This window comes from Onychostruthus taczanowskii, unplaced genomic scaffold, assembly GCF_017590055.1.
Source record: "Onychostruthus taczanowskii isolate IOZ18803 unplaced genomic scaffold, ASM1759005v1 scaffold49, whole genome shotgun sequence".
Taxonomy (NCBI): Eukaryota; Metazoa; Chordata; class Aves; order Passeriformes; family Passeridae; genus Onychostruthus; species Onychostruthus taczanowskii.
The window spans coordinates 2,456,641-2,474,493 of NW_024502458.1; the positions used below are offsets into that span (position 1 = coordinate 2,456,641).

Consider the following 17,853-nt stretch of genomic DNA (forward strand, 5'->3'; position numbering starts at 1 on the left):
TTTTTTGGTTGGTGAACAGTCTACGTGTCCAAGCCATGAGCAGCCCATTTCTCCAGGAGAACGCTGTGGGAAACAGTGTAAAAAGGTTTTCTTGAAGTCCAGGTCAACTTTGGTAATTCCACAATTAATTCTTACATTTTGGAAAGTGAGAGGACTTATTTTAATAATATTTTTAAAAGCTGAAGGTTTACATAAGTATTTTTAGATGAATGCTGTCAAGAAAGAAGTTTTTTTATGTATCTGGTTGAATATGAAGATTCACAAAATCACTTGGATTTTATATCTCGTTTACATAACTATGCTTTGTACTAGCACTCTTTCTGCATTTAATACATCTTTGAATGAGTTTCTTTTTAGGCTTCTAGTTTTGATCCCCTTCATTATCTGACTCACATTTTAAGCAAAAAGCCACATCATCTGGTCAATATTCAGTTTTCACAAATATCATTTAAAATAAAAAAGTAATGCATTAATTAAAACTAAATTAAGATTTCATAATTTTGTTATAAAATGATGTGAAAATACTGCTTTATAAGGAATCTTATGTAAACTTGCAGCACTTGTATTGCTGTAAAATAATGCTTTTAATCAAAATAGGACTGAGTACAATGTTTGGCCTTTTGAGAGATACAGTATGCAGACTGTTTCATCTTGTCTGCAAGAAAAACTTGGGTGTGGTGGGTTGGTTACTTCACACGGGGAAGACAAATTCCAGGGCAACAACGAATGTCAGGTTTCCAGCCAGAGTGTTGCTTGTGGAAAAGCCAATACAGAACTATTTCTAAAAAAGAAAACTTCAAAGCTTCTGGGGTTTACATACTGCCATTGGAAATAGAAGGATCTGTGCCATCAGGAATACCCCATGCTCTCACAGTATGGCTTGGAATGGGAGCCAGGCACCCACCAGATGGTGTTGGTGCCTGTTCTGTTCCCTGCCAGATGAGCTGCTGCTGCCTCAGGGGCTGCCACAGTTACCTACCTCGGGTTCATGCAGTGTGTGGTGTAGCTGAGTGCTCCCCTTGCCTTCCTCAGAGGAATTCCTGGATTTGTGAGAACGTGCCTGGCTCTGTATGGTTCCACTCTATTTGCTTGGTGTGTTTTGTGTACACATCAGTCTCTTACTTCTGTGGGGGTTTTGTACACTTGGTTAACTTTGAGGGTTGGGGCCTTTTTTTTTTGTTTTACAGTAAATCATAATTCCAGTGTGAACATTTTTTAAAAAAATGTCAGAAGGGTCATACAGATAACATCATGGGTTGTGTGTGTTCAGATTTTGTGTCTAAAGTGAGCTTGTGTTTATAATTCCAACTAACTTGGCTGTCAATAAAGAGTGAGAATGTACTCTCTGAAGAAGTGGTGAAAATTAATATTTCCTATTCTGAATGAGTTTGTTTTCATCTCATATGGGTAGGGTGAAGGGACTGAAATGAGAGGGTCTTTTGTTCAGAAATTACTGAAGCAGAAACTGCCTCAGTTGCACAGAGCAAGGCTCCTGTCAGCCAGCTGAGCACACATCACTGACAGCTCAGCCAGCCTCATGGGGAAGGTGAGCTGCAGCTCAGCTTTGGTTTTTGTGGGTGAATGATGGTGAGAGAGACCCTTGAGAAGTAGAGATGAATAAAGGGGGCTTAGCCTAGAGCAGCTTTAAGGAGAAACTGCTGGTTCTATTTTCTTTTTGCCAAAGAAAAAAGTATGCATTATTTCACAATTAGAAATCTATGGGTAAATAAATTTTACTTCAGGTAAATACCTGCATTTTAAACCTGCTTCTTGAAAGGAGACAAGTTTCCAGTCATTCTCCACGTCTATAAGCCCAACGTCACTGGTGGTGTAATAGTCAATACTTGGCAAAACTCTTGAAATGAATTATTGCACACGTAAACAAAAAAAAGGTACTGTTTTTTCCCAGATTAAGAAATAACTGCAGATATTACTGTGCCTGAGCTGGGAATTCACCTCATCCCCTTTCTCAGTCTGATTTTCTCAGATTGCAAAATTGTGGAATGCTTGTGGAACATAGTTTGCATTCATAAATATTTACAGTTACAGGGCAACCAGCATGGTTTATCTTAACTTGCATCAGAATGTGCAAACCGATAAATGGTCTCCAGGCCCCCTCAATGTGTTGTGTTCCCCAGTGTGCACGTGCTGCCAGTGTTTCTTGCTGGGCCAGGAAGAAGTGCTGTGTTCAAACCCTCCTCCACACTTGGAGGCAGCTTTGCCTCTTTCTATTGCAAAAGCAGCAGTGTTGGCTGCAGCTCATTTCTGTGAGCCAAGGGTCATGACCTGGAGTGCAGGACAAGAGAATAGGGGAAAGCAGGGCTCAGGCTGTTCCCTGCTGGAGCCCCGAGCTGCAGCTTCATCTCAGCTCCAGCATTGTTGTCACTGCTGCTGTCCTTGCTGGACACCAGGGGATGCACTCTGAGTTCTAAAGAATCCCTCCAGCACCTGCCTTCTTGCAATTCTCCTTATGTTTTGCAGAAATGGATTTTTTGTCATCCTTGTCCTTCATGTTTTGCAGAAATGTTGGTTTGGAGAGAATGTAAAACAGTGTAAGACTCAAATTATCCTCTATGGTCCAGAGTGTGTGAGTTCTTGTAGGGAAAGGTCTCCTTAGGTCAGTTTTGAAGGCAATGCTTTGTTCTAAGTCCCTGGGCAAAGTGCCACATGCCTGTACCGCAACTTACATGAGTAATTTTCCTTGTGTTTTAAAAACCAAAAGGTGATGGCCAGGGCTGTTTGCAGCCAGCAGAGAAGGCACTGGAGCTGCCACGTACTGCAAGGATGTGGGTCATCAGGGTGTGAACAGGGCTGTAGCAAAGTACAGCACTCCACTCCCTGCAGTAGCTGAGCTGTTAACACTGTGGAGTATCCAATTCAGGAGTGCCAGGGGACAAAAATCTATGTCCTTGTCCATTTGGTTCTGGTTTAGATCTTGTTGCAAATTGTTCCATTCTGAGATACATCATGCTAGAGTATGTGTCCTGCTGCTCCAGTTTATGGAAAAAGTCTCCTTTCCCCTTAAGCTCATTTTTTTTTTGTCTGAAGTCCAGTGACACCCAAGTTCCTGTTGGCACTTTATTAGCTTTTTTGCACCTCTTTCAACTCATGCCTCTGCCCTGAAGCTCCAGGAGCAAATTGTTTACAGTCACAGAGTTGTGAGTGGGGCAGCTACCCTTAACTCTTCAGAGGGGAACCTGAAGTGCTCTCCTAGACTTGCCAAATCATGTACAAGGCCACACAATGGGGACACCCTGCACACTCACTCTCGAGTGCAACTGCACTCAGCCCTGGAGTTTTCTTCAGAGGAAAGGGTTGTGTCAAGTTGTTAACCGAGGGAAGTGAGCAAGCTTTAAGCAGGGGGAGCACAGTGCTACTTAAACAGTGAACCATGCCAATAGGGCCAGACAGGTGATTTAAAATCTAGCAGAACTGTGGCTGTATGGATCTGAATTTCCCCTGAAGTAAAATGTTTACTGCAGTGTCCAAAACTTTCCACTTGAGCCCCATGGAGTTGCTGTTACAGCAGGGTGGCTGGAGACCCTTGAGAGGGGCCTGTGAGAGCAAGCCAAGGCAAAATGAACCATTCAGAGCCTCTTAATTGTCTGTGTGTCTGTGCTATCTTACAGCATGATCAGCAGGGATGTAGGTGTATGTGCTTTGCTTTGCAATGGACTTAAGAGCAACACTTCATATTTTCCATTTCATTAACTCTGGAATTCATCTGGCAATCCCAGCACACATGGGAATTTCATTTAGCAGTTCCTGCAGCCCTTCTGGCAATGCAGCTTATTGTTCCTTTTGCACAGACACAGACCTGGCCTTGTGTTCCAATGTGCAGACTGTCAGGCACCTTCCCCTCTGAACTCTGTTCAGTCTAAGATCCAAACAAAAGTATCACCCTTAAGATAGCAGTAACACTTCAAGCACATGGAACTCTTCAGCCTTTAAGGCAGTTTTCAGTTTGGTTGTTATGAGGAGAAAATAGTCCCAAGGACAGCTGAAGAAGTACCATATACCCTCTAAAAGATTGCATAACAGGAGCTGTGGACTTTCAGTAAGGACAAGGACAGGTTTCCAGTAATGATTTCTGTGTTTGAAATGCTAGTGGGGATTTCCCAGCCATGGGTATCCTTTCCAGTTTCCTCTTTTGAGGGGTTTGAATTGCTTATAAATACCCTCTTTGAGAGCACACGAGACTATCTCCAGCTCCTTTGACTTTGCTGTTCTGCAGTGGTGAGTGACATTCTGAATTTGTGAGCTGTGTGCAGTGTTTTGAGCTGGTATTTTGGGAGCGGGACTAATGCTTCAGCATGTGGGGCTTCTTTGTACTCATGACAGGAGCAGCAGGGAGTGCTAAAATGCAGGCTTCTCATGTGCACCTGCTTTAGTGCTCATGTGCACAAGCTTTTTGGAGCTTGTGGTTGCACAGAGGGCACTGCTCCTGGCAGGGGGAGAAGGGGATCCTTGGCGAGCCCTCATCACTGAGGCAGCAGCCCAGGCACAGCTGGGGGTGTGGTGGGTTCTCAGTGGTGCTCCAGAACTGCTCATCTCTCTCACTGTCTCCCAGCTCCCTGTCAGGCTTGGCCAGGAACCATGAGGCTCTGGGTCTGCATCGCGTTGCTCTCTGTTGTTCTGTGTGTCAGTGCTGACAGACCAAGGATAGTCCAAGGAATGGTCCGGGCTGGACAATTTGTCCGGGATGCAGCGGGAGGTAAGCTGCTCTTACCAGGGGCCCTTCCTTCAGGACCCCCTCCCCAAGCACGAGCCAGCAGTCAATGGTGCAGCCCTCAGAGCTGGGAAATCCTCAGCTCCACGTTAGAGATGCCCTGGTTTCTGCTGCTGGATGAGGGCCTTGATCAGCCCCACAGGTGCCTTCTGTGGGCACAGCCCTGTGCAAAGGCTGATGTGGGGCAATGCCTCACTCTGTTTCTGCTCCTTGAGCCTTCCAGCTCCTGACGGAGGTGGTACTGAACTATTTCTGGTGCGACTCTTTCAAGTCAACATCATCTCCATTCCTCTGCCTTCTTCAGGTACATGGGATATGTTCAGAGCATATAGAGACATGCGCGAGGCAAATTACAAAGGTGCCGACAAGTATTTCCATGCCCGTGGGAATTATGATGCTGCCCGGCGAGGACCTGGTGGTGCTTGGGCAGCGAGAGTGATCAGGTAATGGAGTGTGCTTGGCTTGTTAACAGTGAGTTATTAGGGATCCAGGCATTCCAGCTGGAGCGAGGTCCTTTTTGACTTGTACTCAGCTTAGTACCTAGAGGGACAGCAGAGGGGAGGGAAAGTAGTTCCCATCTGGACAGCCAGTCTCTATAGCAATGGTGCCACTTGAGCATGAGCCTTTCTTCTTGTCGGCCCGAGAAGGCAGATTCCTCTCTGCATTTCTGATAAGGAACTCTCCATTGCTGGTTCATTTCCCAACATAACAGATATAGATTCCACCGCGGCCTCTCAGACAAAAGCCGAGCATGTGCTTGCATCTCACCTTGAGAAGCCCTAGGGAAAAGCAGTTTCACATGAGTGAGGGAACCAACACAAGGCTGAGTTAGATGCAGTCTGCTCAGGTGGCCTTTTCTCCTTCCCCGCAGCGACGCCCGGGAGGGCTGGCAGAGCAGCGTGAGCGGCAGAGGCGCCGAGGACACCCGCTTGGACCAGGAGGCGAACGCGTGGGGCCGGAGCGGCGGCAACCCGAACCGCTACCGGCCCAAGGGGCTGCCCAGCAAGTACTAGCGCTGTGCTCCGCTCCTGTCACACCTCCCTGTGTACAGCCAATAAAGGAATCCTCCTGAGAACCGTTCCCTTCGTTGCGAGCATCCATCCTCCCGGGGCGCGGCACTGCGGGGCGGGGGCGGCGGTGTCGGGGCATCGCGGGGGCTGCCAAAGGTGCTCCGAGAGCGCGGGTGCCGCTCCCCGCCGAGGGAAGGCCCTGGGCGGGCGGGTGGGTCTCGGCACTATCCAGTCACGGTCCCGGTGCGATCCCAGCACGGTCCCGGTGTGATCCCAGCACGGTCCCGGTGTGATCCCAGCGCAGTCCCGGTGCGGTCCCGGCGCAGGCCCGGGCGCCGGAGGCGGCAATGGCCGCCGGTGGGCAGGGGGCGCTGTGGGGCCTCGGGCGCCGCTCCGGCCGCGCCGCCGCCTCGCTGCCCCCGCACGGCTGAGGGGCCACCATGGACCGCAATCCGTCGCCGCCGTGCAGCGATGCGGAGGAGGAGGAGGGGGACGCGGTGGGCAACACGGTGTACAGCAAGCACTGGCTCTTCAGCGTCCTCACCCGCCTCATCGAGGTGCGTGGCCGCTGGGAGGAAGCGGGCGGCGGGCCCGGCGTCGGTCAGCGCCGGGTGGATGCGACGCGATCGCTGCCCGGGCCGGGGGAGACACCCGGGGACAAACCCGGGACACAGCTGGGATTCACAGTGCACAAATCCGGCGGCCGGGAGGGGACACAGTGGGAAAACGCCTGGCGGGGACCCAGCGGGTGCCGGGGGTTCAGCCGGGTCGTTCTCCCCCGCCCCGCCTGCCGCAGGTGATCGCCCCCGCGGAGCCGGACCCCGCCGCCAGCCCCGAGGGAGCCCGGACGGAGCTGGACGAGGAGATGGAGAATGACATTTGCAAGGTGTGGGACATGTCGATGGACGAGGTAGGAGCCTTGTGCGGCACCTCGGGGCGCCTCTGCCCCGAGCGTCCCGTCAGAACAGTGGGAGAAGGCAGGGAATCGGCTCGCTCGTTCTGCTGGTGCTGCTCCCGCCCGGGTGTGGCGGGCAGCGTGCGGCAGGACAGCTGGGCTGGGGCGGCTCCAAGCGGCCTCACCGCGGAACCTGCCCTGGAAAGAGGAGCAGGGGCAGGACAGCAGCTGGAATTAACTCGGGTGCGCTGCCTGTGCCTTCCTCACTTGGATTATGGGGATAGTATTGATGCCGTCTCTAAACAGGCATATTTTCCTCTAGCAATTGTCATACGTCCTGATGGTAAGCATAGCTTTCTCTGATAGATAAACAGCCAAAGCTAAACTTTCAAAGTTTAGCTGAAGACTTGCAGTGGCAATGTAGCACAGCTTCCTAGTATTTTTCTGAGCATTCTCAAATGCTGGAACAAATTCTTTATATATATATATATTTTTTTTTTTAAAGTCAACATGGAACATGGGTCTTTTATTCTCAAACAGACAAATAATCTTGTGTTTTAATGTGGTAAAATGAGGAAGAGATTTCTTCTTGTGTGTTCTGATCAAGTGCTAATGGCAGTCCCTTCACTTGCTTCTTTTTTATATGTCATGGTGATGTCATGCCTTAAAACATGATATTTACTGAATTCTGGTTGAGTGTCTGTTTCTCTTCAGATAGGGTTCAATTTGCATTTTCTTGCAAATGTGACTTTTTGGCTCATTTTACAGCAAATCACTGGCATACTGACACACCAGAGGGGCTTGCTGGCCTTCTCTCATTGGAAAACAAGGATTATTGGTATTAACTGTTGGCAAATAACAAATTCCTTGTAGTGAGTTTGTCATCTCTTTGATCCAGTCCTTGTGCTGTGGGAGCACGTTTGATTTTGCATTTGGAAATTGCTGAGGTCCATTCACCTCTCCATTCACTTTCTCCACAGGATGTTGCTTTATTTCTTCAGGAGTTCAATGCCCCTGATATATTCATGGGAGTTTTTGCCAAGTCCAAATGCCCTCGCCTAACTGTAAGTATGGGCTGTCAGAAAGCTCTCCTGTGTTAGTAGCAACAGCAGATAGCTCTGTGCATGCATTTACATTTATCCCCATTGCACGTGTAGTGTATAAGGAGAACCAGGAGAAAAGACAGAATCAAGTTTTAAGATGCTTTGTCACTCTGTTTTTAACGTGCTCTGATCAGTAAGAATTTTGGTGGTGCTGAAGCTGGTACATGTCTGCTCACAGATCCTCACGTAATACACTGAAGAAGGACTGAGTTTATCAAACATAGTTGTAAGACCTGTTATGAAACCCAGCAGTCTGGTCTTTTTTTCCTTTTGACTTGTTTCATGATTACTGAACAGAAATGGTCATGAATTTGTTTAGTCAGACCTGCAGAAGTGTGGCTGGAGGCCATGTGCCCACCAAAGCTGCTCTGTCACTCCCCTCAGCTGGGCAGGGGAGAGAAAATGCAACAAAAGGCTCTTGGGTCAAGATAAGGGCAGGAGGAGATCACTCACCAGTGGCTGTGATTTGTCATGGGCAAAACAGACTGCACCTGGGGAAATTAATTTATTACTGATCAAATCAGAACAAGATAATGAGAAATAAACAAAAGATTACAGTAAGTAATTTTTGGAATTATTAAGACCAACAGTTTATTTTTTTTCTTTTTAATTTTCCACTTGTTTTGATGTCACTGATTTCCAGCTTGTACTACACAGTGCACTGCAAATCTCAAAATAGGATTTTCAAAGGTATTCAGTGTTGATGTAAAGCCTCTTTCTCAGAAGTTACCAGATGCTTTACTCCAGGAGATCAGTAGAGACAAATAGAGCTTTGAAAGTTTAGTACTTTGTCTTTGGAAAGTACATCCCCAATTTGCAAGTGAGTGCAAATTGGCTGTCACAGCTGCTATCATAAAACAGTGTGTGCTGGAGTGCCTGCTGTCATTTAGCAGAGGTTGTAGCATGTTCATAATTAAGAAGACAGCCTTAGTGGAGAGAGTTGATTTCTGACTTTAAATTGCTGCAGGCTAATGACTCACTTTGTTTTAGCACCAGTCACCTGCAGGTGTTTCAGAGCTCTCATGGTCCCCTTTACACAAGTGTGCATCCTCTTAATATTGCCTTGGCATGAATATCCTAATGGGGTGCACTGCTTTGGGCTTTGTTTTCTATTTTATTTTATTTTAGATCTCTTTAATCAGAAAATGGGCTTTGGTGGAAGCTTGTATTAAGATCCCTTTCTTTTGTGAGCAAGTGAATATCATGAGTATCACATTTATGTAGTGATATTTTTGGTTTAGGACTCCTTTTTGCTTTAATAACAGGGCTGTCAAATTAGCTTCAAAACAGTATACAAAAATATGCAAGCAGAGCTGATTTCAAGATACATTTGCTTTTATGGAGCACCTAAATATCTGCATAGTACCTGAGTGTATTTTAGGCTAGTCTGATAGAACAGAAAAATCTGTATGGAATCTGTGGAAAAAAATTGTATCTTGTCATGAAATCAGCGGGTCATACAAGCTTGGAAGTCAAACTAGAAAACATCTTTGAACCTCTCTTACTTTTGTCTTATGGCTCTGGAAGTGAAATTGTGGACTTGCAGTTGTCTCATTATACTGTGTTTTGGCTTTCCAGGAAATCTGTGTGGGAATACTAGGGAATATGGCCTGCTTCCAGGACATCTGCATGTCCATTAGCAAAGATGAGAATCTTGGGTAAGTGTCTGTGCTTTGTACATGAACAGATACTGCTTGTCTGGACTCACAGTCAGGAAATTCATGTTGGAGAAGGATCTAAACCTGCCTGCCCAGCCTTATCTTCATTCATAATTTTTGACTGGCCATGTTTGTGTGGAAAGTGCTCAGGAAAGGAAGAAAGGACACAGACCACTATTTTTGGGGATTTTAACCACCAGTCAACTTAGTTTTTAAGTTTGGTGGTCTTGACACACTGGAAGTGCATGCACAGTTAGGAAGAGCTGGCTTTAATCTCAGAACATGGCTGCAGTTATGAAATTAGTCTTTGAATACCTTTTTTAGAAATAAAGATGGATTTTATTAACTTTTTCCCCCCTGAATTTTCTCCTTAAAGTCAAGTGTTACTGCAGCGTTTGTGTGATTCGGACTCCCCAACTCTTCTGGAAACAAGCAGGTAGGACATCTCAGAAATTAATGCATCCTTAGTGTAGTTCTGCTATGCTCTGAGGCCTGGGGAGAAAACTGACAAGTGGGCTCACTATTTTATTATCCTCCCATCCTTTCCTTTTGTTGTTTCTGCACTGTTGTGGAGTCACTTTGCTGTGACTTAGATTCCTCTTTCTGTTTCCACTGCCACTATTTTGGATTTACGCTTGTACAGCTTAAAGGAGTGAACTGGCATCTGATTTGTCAAACGGGGAATTCTTGCCTAGGTTGTTGTTAACTTGCCTCTCCCAGCCTGAGGTGGCCAATGTCTGGGTGGAGAGGATCCGAGAAAACCCTTCTGTCTACGACTGTCTTTGCTTTATCATGTCCAGCTCTACAAATGGTAAGTTGCCAAAACAAGCTGGGATTTACTGGGTGTTTGCAGAAGAAAAATAAGCGAAGTTTGCAATTTCAAAGACAAATATTTTCAGTTGGGTTAATTTCTTTAAAATAAAGGAAACCTCATGAGTTTAAAGGACACCAAAACAAACATGCCCTGCCTTTGCAGGTTTATAAATATATATAAAACCAGCCAGAAAAGCACTCATAGAGGAAGAAGAAACCTCTGGGGGGGAATAAAAATATGTTTAAATTGAAGAAATTGTTATTTGCCACGATAAAAGAAAGGACATAGTCCTCATTTAGGGATATACATATGTAATTTTTGAACCTTGAAACAAGACCTCATTTAATTTATTTTTTCAAGTCAGATACGGATTTTCTATTTTTAAAGCTACTGTATCTGTGGAATGTGAACTGGAGGAACAGTTCAGTTACCCTGGCAGCTGAATACTGTGCAGGCTTTGGGTATGCAGACATGCTACACAAATCTCTCTTAGCACTAATTTAGCAAAAACCACACCAACCACCTAAAAATGGAAATATTTTGAATAGCATTTTTGTTTAACATCCAACTCAGCTGTAACAGCAGTTGTCATTTGTCAAGGAATCCTAATAATACAGCTTTTTCAAATTTTTAATCAATTTTTAAATGCCAATTCTCACAAATCCTGCTCCATCCATTTGAAATAACAGACCTGTGTAAGTAAAATGCAGATTGGCAGGTGGATGATTAGCATAAAACTGCATATCTAGGACCAAATCTTGAAAAGCTTCACTTCAGAAGGAGAAGTTAGGACTTTTCAGGAACATGCCATCTCTTTGCAGAATAGAGTTACTGCTGCACGTGTGGCATGACAAGGTAGAAGGTGTCAGTGGGCTTTGCAACAGTCCTGATGCATCAAACTCTTTACCTGTTCTGTGCCACATAAAGGGATTAAACACAGCAACCAGTAGCAGGTCACAAAGAAAATGAATTTATTTCAGTCCTGAATTTACCCCGAATACTTGTATATGCTCGCATTTTGTGAGCTAAGTTTTGCTCTTCATTTTTAGTCTTGTTGAAATAAAAATTACATTCTCTCTCGTGCAGTTGAATTGCTGGTGAAAGTGGGTGAAGTGGTGGACAAGCTCTTTGATCTGGATGAAGAGCTGATGTTAAACTGGATCAAAAATGGCACTTGTCGCTCTGTGGGACCATCTGTAGATGACTCTCCTGAAGAACTTCCAGACTTTAAGATTGTGCCTTGTATACTTGAAGCAGCCAAGCAAGTCCGGTATGGGAGATTTCTTTTTGGTTTCATGGCTGGGGAGATTCCTTACAACCTTGTATGGCCTGTGCTCAAACATCTTGCTTTTAGTGGCACAGTTTGACAAATCACTGGGATATTTTTTCCTGGACTTACATTTTGATGTGAGTCAATTTGTTTGTTTGCAAAGGGAATGGCAGTGACTGCTGATGTGCTTCTCTGTGACCAAAACACAGAACATAAGCTCAGTAAGCAGCACTTTAATTTGTCTGTTCGATGTTTGTTCTGTGTAGATCAGATAACCCAGAAGGACTGGATGTTTATATGCATATCCTGCAGCTCCTGACCACAGTGGATGAGGGAATCCAGGCTATTGGTAAGAACCTGGAATTGCTGCGTGTGAGGGGGCCGCCGTGTATTTATTGGGGAGAACAGGAATTCATGTACCTGGAATAAATTTGTTGGGTTGGTGGGTTCTCTTTCTTTCTTTCTTTCTCAAGTGCAGGCTCCTGATGGAGGAAAAGAGACATGGAGTTTGCTTTATGACCTCGTTTGCCAGGAGCTTTGCCAGCCAGATGATCCACCCATCATTGTGCAGGAGCAGAAGACTGTGCTGGCCTCTATTTTGTCCGTGCTGTCTGCTATGTTTGCTTCACAGACAGAGCAGGAGTACACCAGGATGAGGAAAAGCAAGTCATGCTTTTTTCTGGTTTTATTTATTTTTTTTAAAATTTCTTTTAAGTTAATATTCACAGTTGGCTGTATGTGGATGTGGAAGGTGGTTCAATTCAGTGATATTGCATACAGTAAGACTCTTCCCTGGTTACACAGAATCACAGCTAGCCCAGTCCAGTTACTGTAAATTCTGAGGATTTACAGTACCAGAATCTACAGATTCTGCTCACTCTTCTCCATTGGGTAAACTAGTGAAAATTTCAGATTTTTTTTTGCTAAAATGTAGCAATACATTATTACATTTTTATTTTATACATAATATATACAAATATTTTTATGTAGTATTTTTTTAAGTAGGTGAAAATTCTGCACTTACTTAAATCCCTCTGTAATTTCTCACTTTTCAATCCATGGACAAATCTTTAGACTTAAAAGCCTGTCTTGAAAATGTGAGTCAGGGTTACCTGCAGCAGAAAGATGCTGCACAGTTTGGTTTGTCAGATAGGATTAGCTGGATACAAATTTGCATACTGCCCTCACTGGATGCTACTAAAGACAGTTTCCTTCTCATGTTCCTTACACTGGCTTATAGTTTTTATAGATACAGGTCATCTTGCAGGAAAAATTTGGGTTTTCTACTACATTTCCACTTGCTTCTTTAAAACTGTCTTTGAGTAACAGAACACAACACTGTCAGAATATACATCCTTATAGATTTTGTGTAAAAATCTGATGGTGTGTTTCAAAGTTCTAATGCCTTGAAAGGATGGACAAGAATTTTCAGTGTTAAAGTTCACTGTTCTTGTTACTTTGTGTTAAGATATGCCACTGATTGGGAGCTTGATTCGTATTTTACAATACATGGAGGGCTGTGGGAAGAGAGCTGTTGAGAACTCCAAGGAATCTGAGGAAGAGGAGACTGGAAGGACTGATGTAAATGAGGAAGATTTCCATTTAAAAATTTTGAAGGATATTTGCTGTGAATTGCTTTCCAATATGCTTCAAGAACTAACCAAGGTAAGAATAAACAAAATTATAGTAGGAATTTCTGTAGGGTAGGTAAGAAAAAAGTATTTAATATTAATGTGGACATTTTTATGTGCAAGTGCAGTTACTTACAGGGAGTTCATTAGTGAATCAATCAGAAGTAGCAACATGTGTGGGAGATGGGAGGGACGCAGGTTTTCTGAGGGGTGTGCCAAGATTCTGTATGATAAATTCTGTAGATATACATTGCCTTTTCTTTTGAGTGAAAGTCAGTTTATTTAAGAAGAGGAAATACTGTCAATATATAATCTCACCTTCTCAGCTGGACCGCTTTAATTATGGAACCATTTGGGTTAAGAGATTTGTGATGTGTGAGTTTTCACACCTCTTGGCATCAGCTGTGTCTGGCTTTCTCTGAGAGCTGTAAATTCTGCTTGTTTTACCCACTGATAAGGACAAAGCACATTCTGTAGGTGCTGTGCACAGTTTTGAGTTTGTTCTTTCAACAGCTGTTGATGACATGCTGGTTGTATTTCTGATTTTCCAGGAGAATACCATGGAAGGACTGCACCAGGGACACCTGAATGAGCAGACATGTTCCTGTGCTTTTCAGAACCTCTTACCTCTGTATTCTGCTTCGGTGAGTACGTGACAAGGTCTGTGACACAGCTGAGAAAGTGCTCCTTGGGTGGCAGGGCCTTTCCAGATCTGATACACCAACAGGGCAGAATTGCTCAGGCACAGGTAAAACACCATCCAGTGCCAGACAGTCTTACCCCCTCTGTCTGTTCTGCCTCACTTGAGCCAGAGTTTTGCTGGGATAGATCATCAGCTGATGCCAGGGCCAAACTGTGCTGATGTGAATGGATGTCTGAGAATTTATCCTAGCTGAAAAGCTGTCCTGTATATTTTTATAAAATAATGCTAAGTATTTTTCACAGAAGCTTTTGCCTGGGTGAGAAAAGTTTCTGTGTTTCTTTTAAACAAAAAAATAAGGGTTTGAAGAAAGTGGTACCATTAAAAAATTTAGACCAACTGGAATTGTGATGTTTAGGAAGAAGGTAGCCACTGTAGAGCATTTTCCATTATTCATTTCAGTGGCTCCTGCTGGCTGCTCTTATTTGGAAGGTACAGAAGTAGAAAGAATTCCTGTGCCAGTATAAGAATTCTGTGTTCCATGCAAGTTGGTTTTGTTTTTGTTTTTGTTTTTTTTTTCTCCTTATGTGTGTTTTTTATTTCCAGGTGGAGAGTTTCCTTGAAGTCCTGCGGGAGGCTGATCAGACACTTGCTGACAATCTAGAAAAACGTTTCCCAAGCCTGAAGGTTCACACCTAAGAATGTACATGAAATATTTTCCTTCTTTGGAATGAAGATTTTTGACTGTTTCATTACAGCATTTCAGAAATCAAGTTTTCAGTAAATGCAGGAGAATGAGTCAACCTCTTTACCAGCAGGTGGCTTTTAAGCAATGCTCTGGATAGCCCTAATTAACCTAGTGTTAACCTGGTCTGCAAGGGGAAAGGAATGACTGTGAATCACTTCTGCATCTTCCATCCTGTTTGCTCTGGTTATGAGAGACTGTTGATTTCTACTTGCTCTCCTGCAGAGTAGTTTTCTTTGAATAACACTCAATTCTGTGCTTTTCAGCTGAAGTTGAAACAGCAAAATGAATGAAATGCACTGAGTAATTCTTTAACATGGTGCTGGTTTCTTTTGAGTTGTTGTTGGCAAAAGGAGGTTTGCTCAATAGAAATCCCCCTCAAGCATCTGATAAAAACAGTTAAATTATTTAGTTGTTTGGGGATTTTTTTAGATCATATCAACACCTTGAGCAGGTACTGTAACAAAAGCGTTTCATTCTGCTCCTTTCAAATCATCACACTTCTTCTACTGAAGCCTCATCTTCACTGCAGCTCTGAGCTGTGGTGTCTCAGTCCTGTGCACTTAAAGGATTTGAGAATATTGTTTCCAATGGTCTGTGCTGCAGCTTCCAGCCATTGCAGGTGGCTACCCACAGGTAAGAGGTGCAGGGCAGCTTTGGATTCAATCCCTGCTATACTTGCAGACCTTTGGGGTTTTTTTCAGCAAAAAATGTGCTTCAGTGTAGGAGTGTAACATGTCAGTTCTTCTTGATTTCTTGTATGAATTATCTCAGAATGGCATGAGAAATGCCATGTTTTCCATGGGGGAGGTTAGGGTGTTAGGTCACTTGCAGGAAATTCAGTGTCCAATCTCCTAAAACTTTATGATATTTTAACTGCATTGCATTTTTAGATCCCATGTCTGCATGCAATGGACCTGACATGTTCTGAGTCTGAAGAGACAGCACAGCAGCACATCAGCTTCACTGTTTCTGTAAATGAGAAAACAATTGGCCTTCATTAGGTTTGAGATGTAAAAGCAAATGGGAACCAGAGCATAGAGAATAATAGCTGAATGTCACATACACACATTCCCTGGCTCTCCAGGTTTTACAGACTTTAGGATTAGGCTGGGCCATGTTGTGTTACCAGAGTTACCTGGACATGTGGTAAAATACATACATGTGTATATGTATATATAACCTTTCCATCCCAACCTCCAGTTTTCAAAACCAGTGCAATTCAATCATTTCCCTGCCAGCAGCATCTTAGTTGTCAGCAGGGAATTTGGAATTGCAAATACCTGACTTGTGTTGCCAAAAAGAATTGCCATGGTTTATATCAATTTTTGTATGCTATGTTTGTTGGAGAAAACTGGTGACTGTGAATCAGAGGACACCATTTTTCGTACTACTTTGACAGTTTTGGGATATTTTCTTAAACCTACACATTTGTAATAAAGCTTCTTTTTTAAAAAAAAAAAAACTTGTATGTTTTCTTTCATTCTAGTGTCAAATTTGTTTTCTGAGCCACTGGAAATGTCTGTTACTCTTAAGTGTGTCAATTGCAAGAGGAAAATGGAACCTCTTCATAATATCTGTGTGCTGTAAAATACGTTTTCCTTCATTGAATATTTATTTAAACTCTTGGTTTTTTTCATAGTCATTTTTATGGTCTGGAAGTTAACGTGTGTCTCATCCCATAAACATTTTTTGAGCTTAGTTTGTCCCCAGCTGTATCATAAGTGTCTTCCACCATAGTGAAGAATTATTTCTGGTGTGCATCTCCTGAAATCTGTGTTAGTTGAAATTCTGCAGTAGCCATGTAATGTAATGTAGAAAAAAAACAAACCCAAAAACTGAGACAAGATCTGTTGTTTTATTTTGTTCCTTCCCCTTTTCAATACACCAATATCCAGTGTTGGCTGATGAACTGTTGTCCCATCCTCCTGCTCATGTGCAACAGAAGGAGCTGCAGGCATGGTCAGTCAGCCTTGCTTCAGCAGAATGGTGATTCAGCTGTGCTGGGAATTTTTATCCTTGATGACCACGGTGAATTGGAGATTGGGATTCCCCATTTGCCCACCCGCTGTGCTCTGGGAGTGAGGCTGGTGCCAGGGTGGATACCTGTGCCGTGTTTGTGGGGTTCAGAGAGGGAAGAAATCATTTGTGAGAGTAGGTGGGTGATGTGTTGGGAACTGGTGCACGTGTGTTTCATCATCCTGCCAGCAGGGACCTCCCTTGGCCTGTGCTTCACGAGCAGCACGTGTTTGGGGTTGTGGTGGGTTGGGGTTCTTCTGGGGAGAGGCAGGGAGGGTTTCCCAAACAGGGAAAATACACAGGTATTTGGGTTTTGAGTTTGGTATTTTTTTTAAATTCCCTCTCCTAGATCTGTTTGGACACCCACTGGCAAGCCTGAGCTCTCGAGGCCAATTGATTCAGAATGGTTGTCTGTCTGTCTACAAGCAGGTGAGCAGATTTCTTCCAGACCAAAGGTCTGATTAACTCCAGAACATCCTTCTTTGGGGAGAAATGAGAAGTACTTGTCGCTGCTCTGTGCAGAGCTCTGAACAAAAGTGGATATCTGACGCACAGAACTAAAGCAGCAGGAACTCAGTCCTGCTTGGACAGAGCTGGATGTGACTTGGGGCTTAAGAGCAGTCAGGAAATTGAGGCAGAAAGCAGACTGGAAGGTCTTATTTTAAATTAGTGTTAATAGATCCATATAATAATTTCATTCAAAGATAGGATTCTGACATTCTATTGACTCAACTTTTATGCACATGTGGCATCTTTATCCCACATTGTAACATTTTCCTGGTGGGACAAAGCACCACAAAACCAAAGAAATTTGGGATGTGGGGAAAAAAAACAGTGGCATTGGAATGCTTTATCTGCTCCTTTGGCAGTGCAAAGAGGTGGTTGCTGATATCCTAATGCTTGCCCAATATTCATGATGCAAATTTGTTCTTTCTGGTAGACTAAACCATGAAACCTAAGAAGCTCTTTTCTGTGCTTCTCCATATCCATGTCATTCTGCTTACCTAATTTTTTGTTGCTGCTGTTTTAGTTCATATTTTGTCTAAGTGCTGTGTTGAGCCCTTTGTAAGATGAAGCTGCACTGTTATAAACACCTGTCACTGAAACTAAGCTGCATCCAAAAGAAACCATAAGATAAAAATCTTTATTTCTAAGTGAAGTATCTTCATAGTTTATTATATTGGCATTAAAAGGTACAGAGGTGTTACTGTGGTTTTGTTTGCCTGAAAAATCTGTGTTCTTTCTCACTACCCTTATTTTGGCTGCTGCAGGGAGTTACAAAACCGGCAGTCTTTCTTTTATTTTTCACAAAAAAATTGCAATTTTTTTTTTTTAGGGC

General features: G+C 43.8%; 2 protein-coding genes across 3 annotated transcripts; both read left to right on the forward strand.

The window, feature by feature from the left end:
• Positions 1-4: 4 nt before the first annotated feature.
• Positions 5-5,877, forward strand: LOC121341569 (serum amyloid A protein-like). 2 transcript variants are annotated; one of them, XM_041415154.1, is made up of 4 exons: positions 5-4,236; positions 4,571-4,714; positions 5,034-5,172; positions 5,601-5,877. In XM_041415154.1, the coding sequence occupies exons 2-4, from the start codon at positions 4,597-4,599 to the stop codon at positions 5,740-5,742; spliced, it is 399 nt and encodes a 132-aa protein (XP_041271088.1). In that variant the 5' UTR covers positions 5-4,236; positions 4,571-4,596; the 3' UTR covers positions 5,743-5,877. The 2 variants fall into 2 exon arrangements, with proteins under 2 accessions (XP_041271088.1, XP_041271089.1); XM_041415155.1 differs by lacking the exon at positions 5-4,236 and having other exon boundaries at positions 4,257-4,714.
• Positions 5,878-6,053: 176 nt separating this feature from the next.
• SAAL1 (serum amyloid A like 1) lies at positions 6,054-15,944 on the forward strand. The gene is made up of 12 exons (XM_041415153.1): positions 6,054-6,296; positions 6,536-6,649; positions 7,615-7,698; positions 9,316-9,395; positions 9,772-9,831; positions 10,091-10,206; positions 11,296-11,479; positions 11,746-11,828; positions 11,953-12,141; positions 12,948-13,144; positions 13,662-13,754; positions 14,357-15,944. The coding sequence occupies exons 1-12, from the start codon at positions 6,180-6,182 to the stop codon at positions 14,447-14,449; spliced, it is 1,410 nt and encodes a 469-aa protein (XP_041271087.1). The 5' UTR covers positions 6,054-6,179; the 3' UTR covers positions 14,450-15,944.
• The last annotated feature ends 1,909 nt before the right edge of the window (positions 15,945-17,853 follow it).

Bases quoted from the DNA above. Each gene is read 5' to 3' on its own strand.
- LOC121341569 (XM_041415154.1), top strand. From the start codon at position 4,597: ATGAGGCTCTGGGTCTGCATCGCGTTGCTCTCTGTTGTTCTGTGTGTC. The intron at 4,715-5,033 runs GTAAGCTGCTCT...TGCCTTCTTCAG, and splicing joins TGTCCGGGATGCAGCGGGAG to GTACATGGGATATGTTCAGA. The intron at 5,173-5,600 runs GTAATGGAGTGT...CCTTCCCCGCAG, and splicing joins TGGGCAGCGAGAGTGATCAG to CGACGCCCGGGAGGGCTGGC.
- SAAL1 (XM_041415153.1), top strand. From the start codon at position 6,180: ATGGACCGCAATCCGTCGCCGCCGTGCAGCGATGCGGAGGAGGAGGAG. The intron at 11,480-11,745 runs GTATGGGAGATT...TGTTCTGTGTAG, and splicing joins GAAGCAGCCAAGCAAGTCCG to ATCAGATAACCCAGAAGGAC. The intron at 13,145-13,661 runs GTAAGAATAAAC...CTGATTTTCCAG, and splicing joins TGCTTCAAGAACTAACCAAG to GAGAATACCATGGAAGGACT.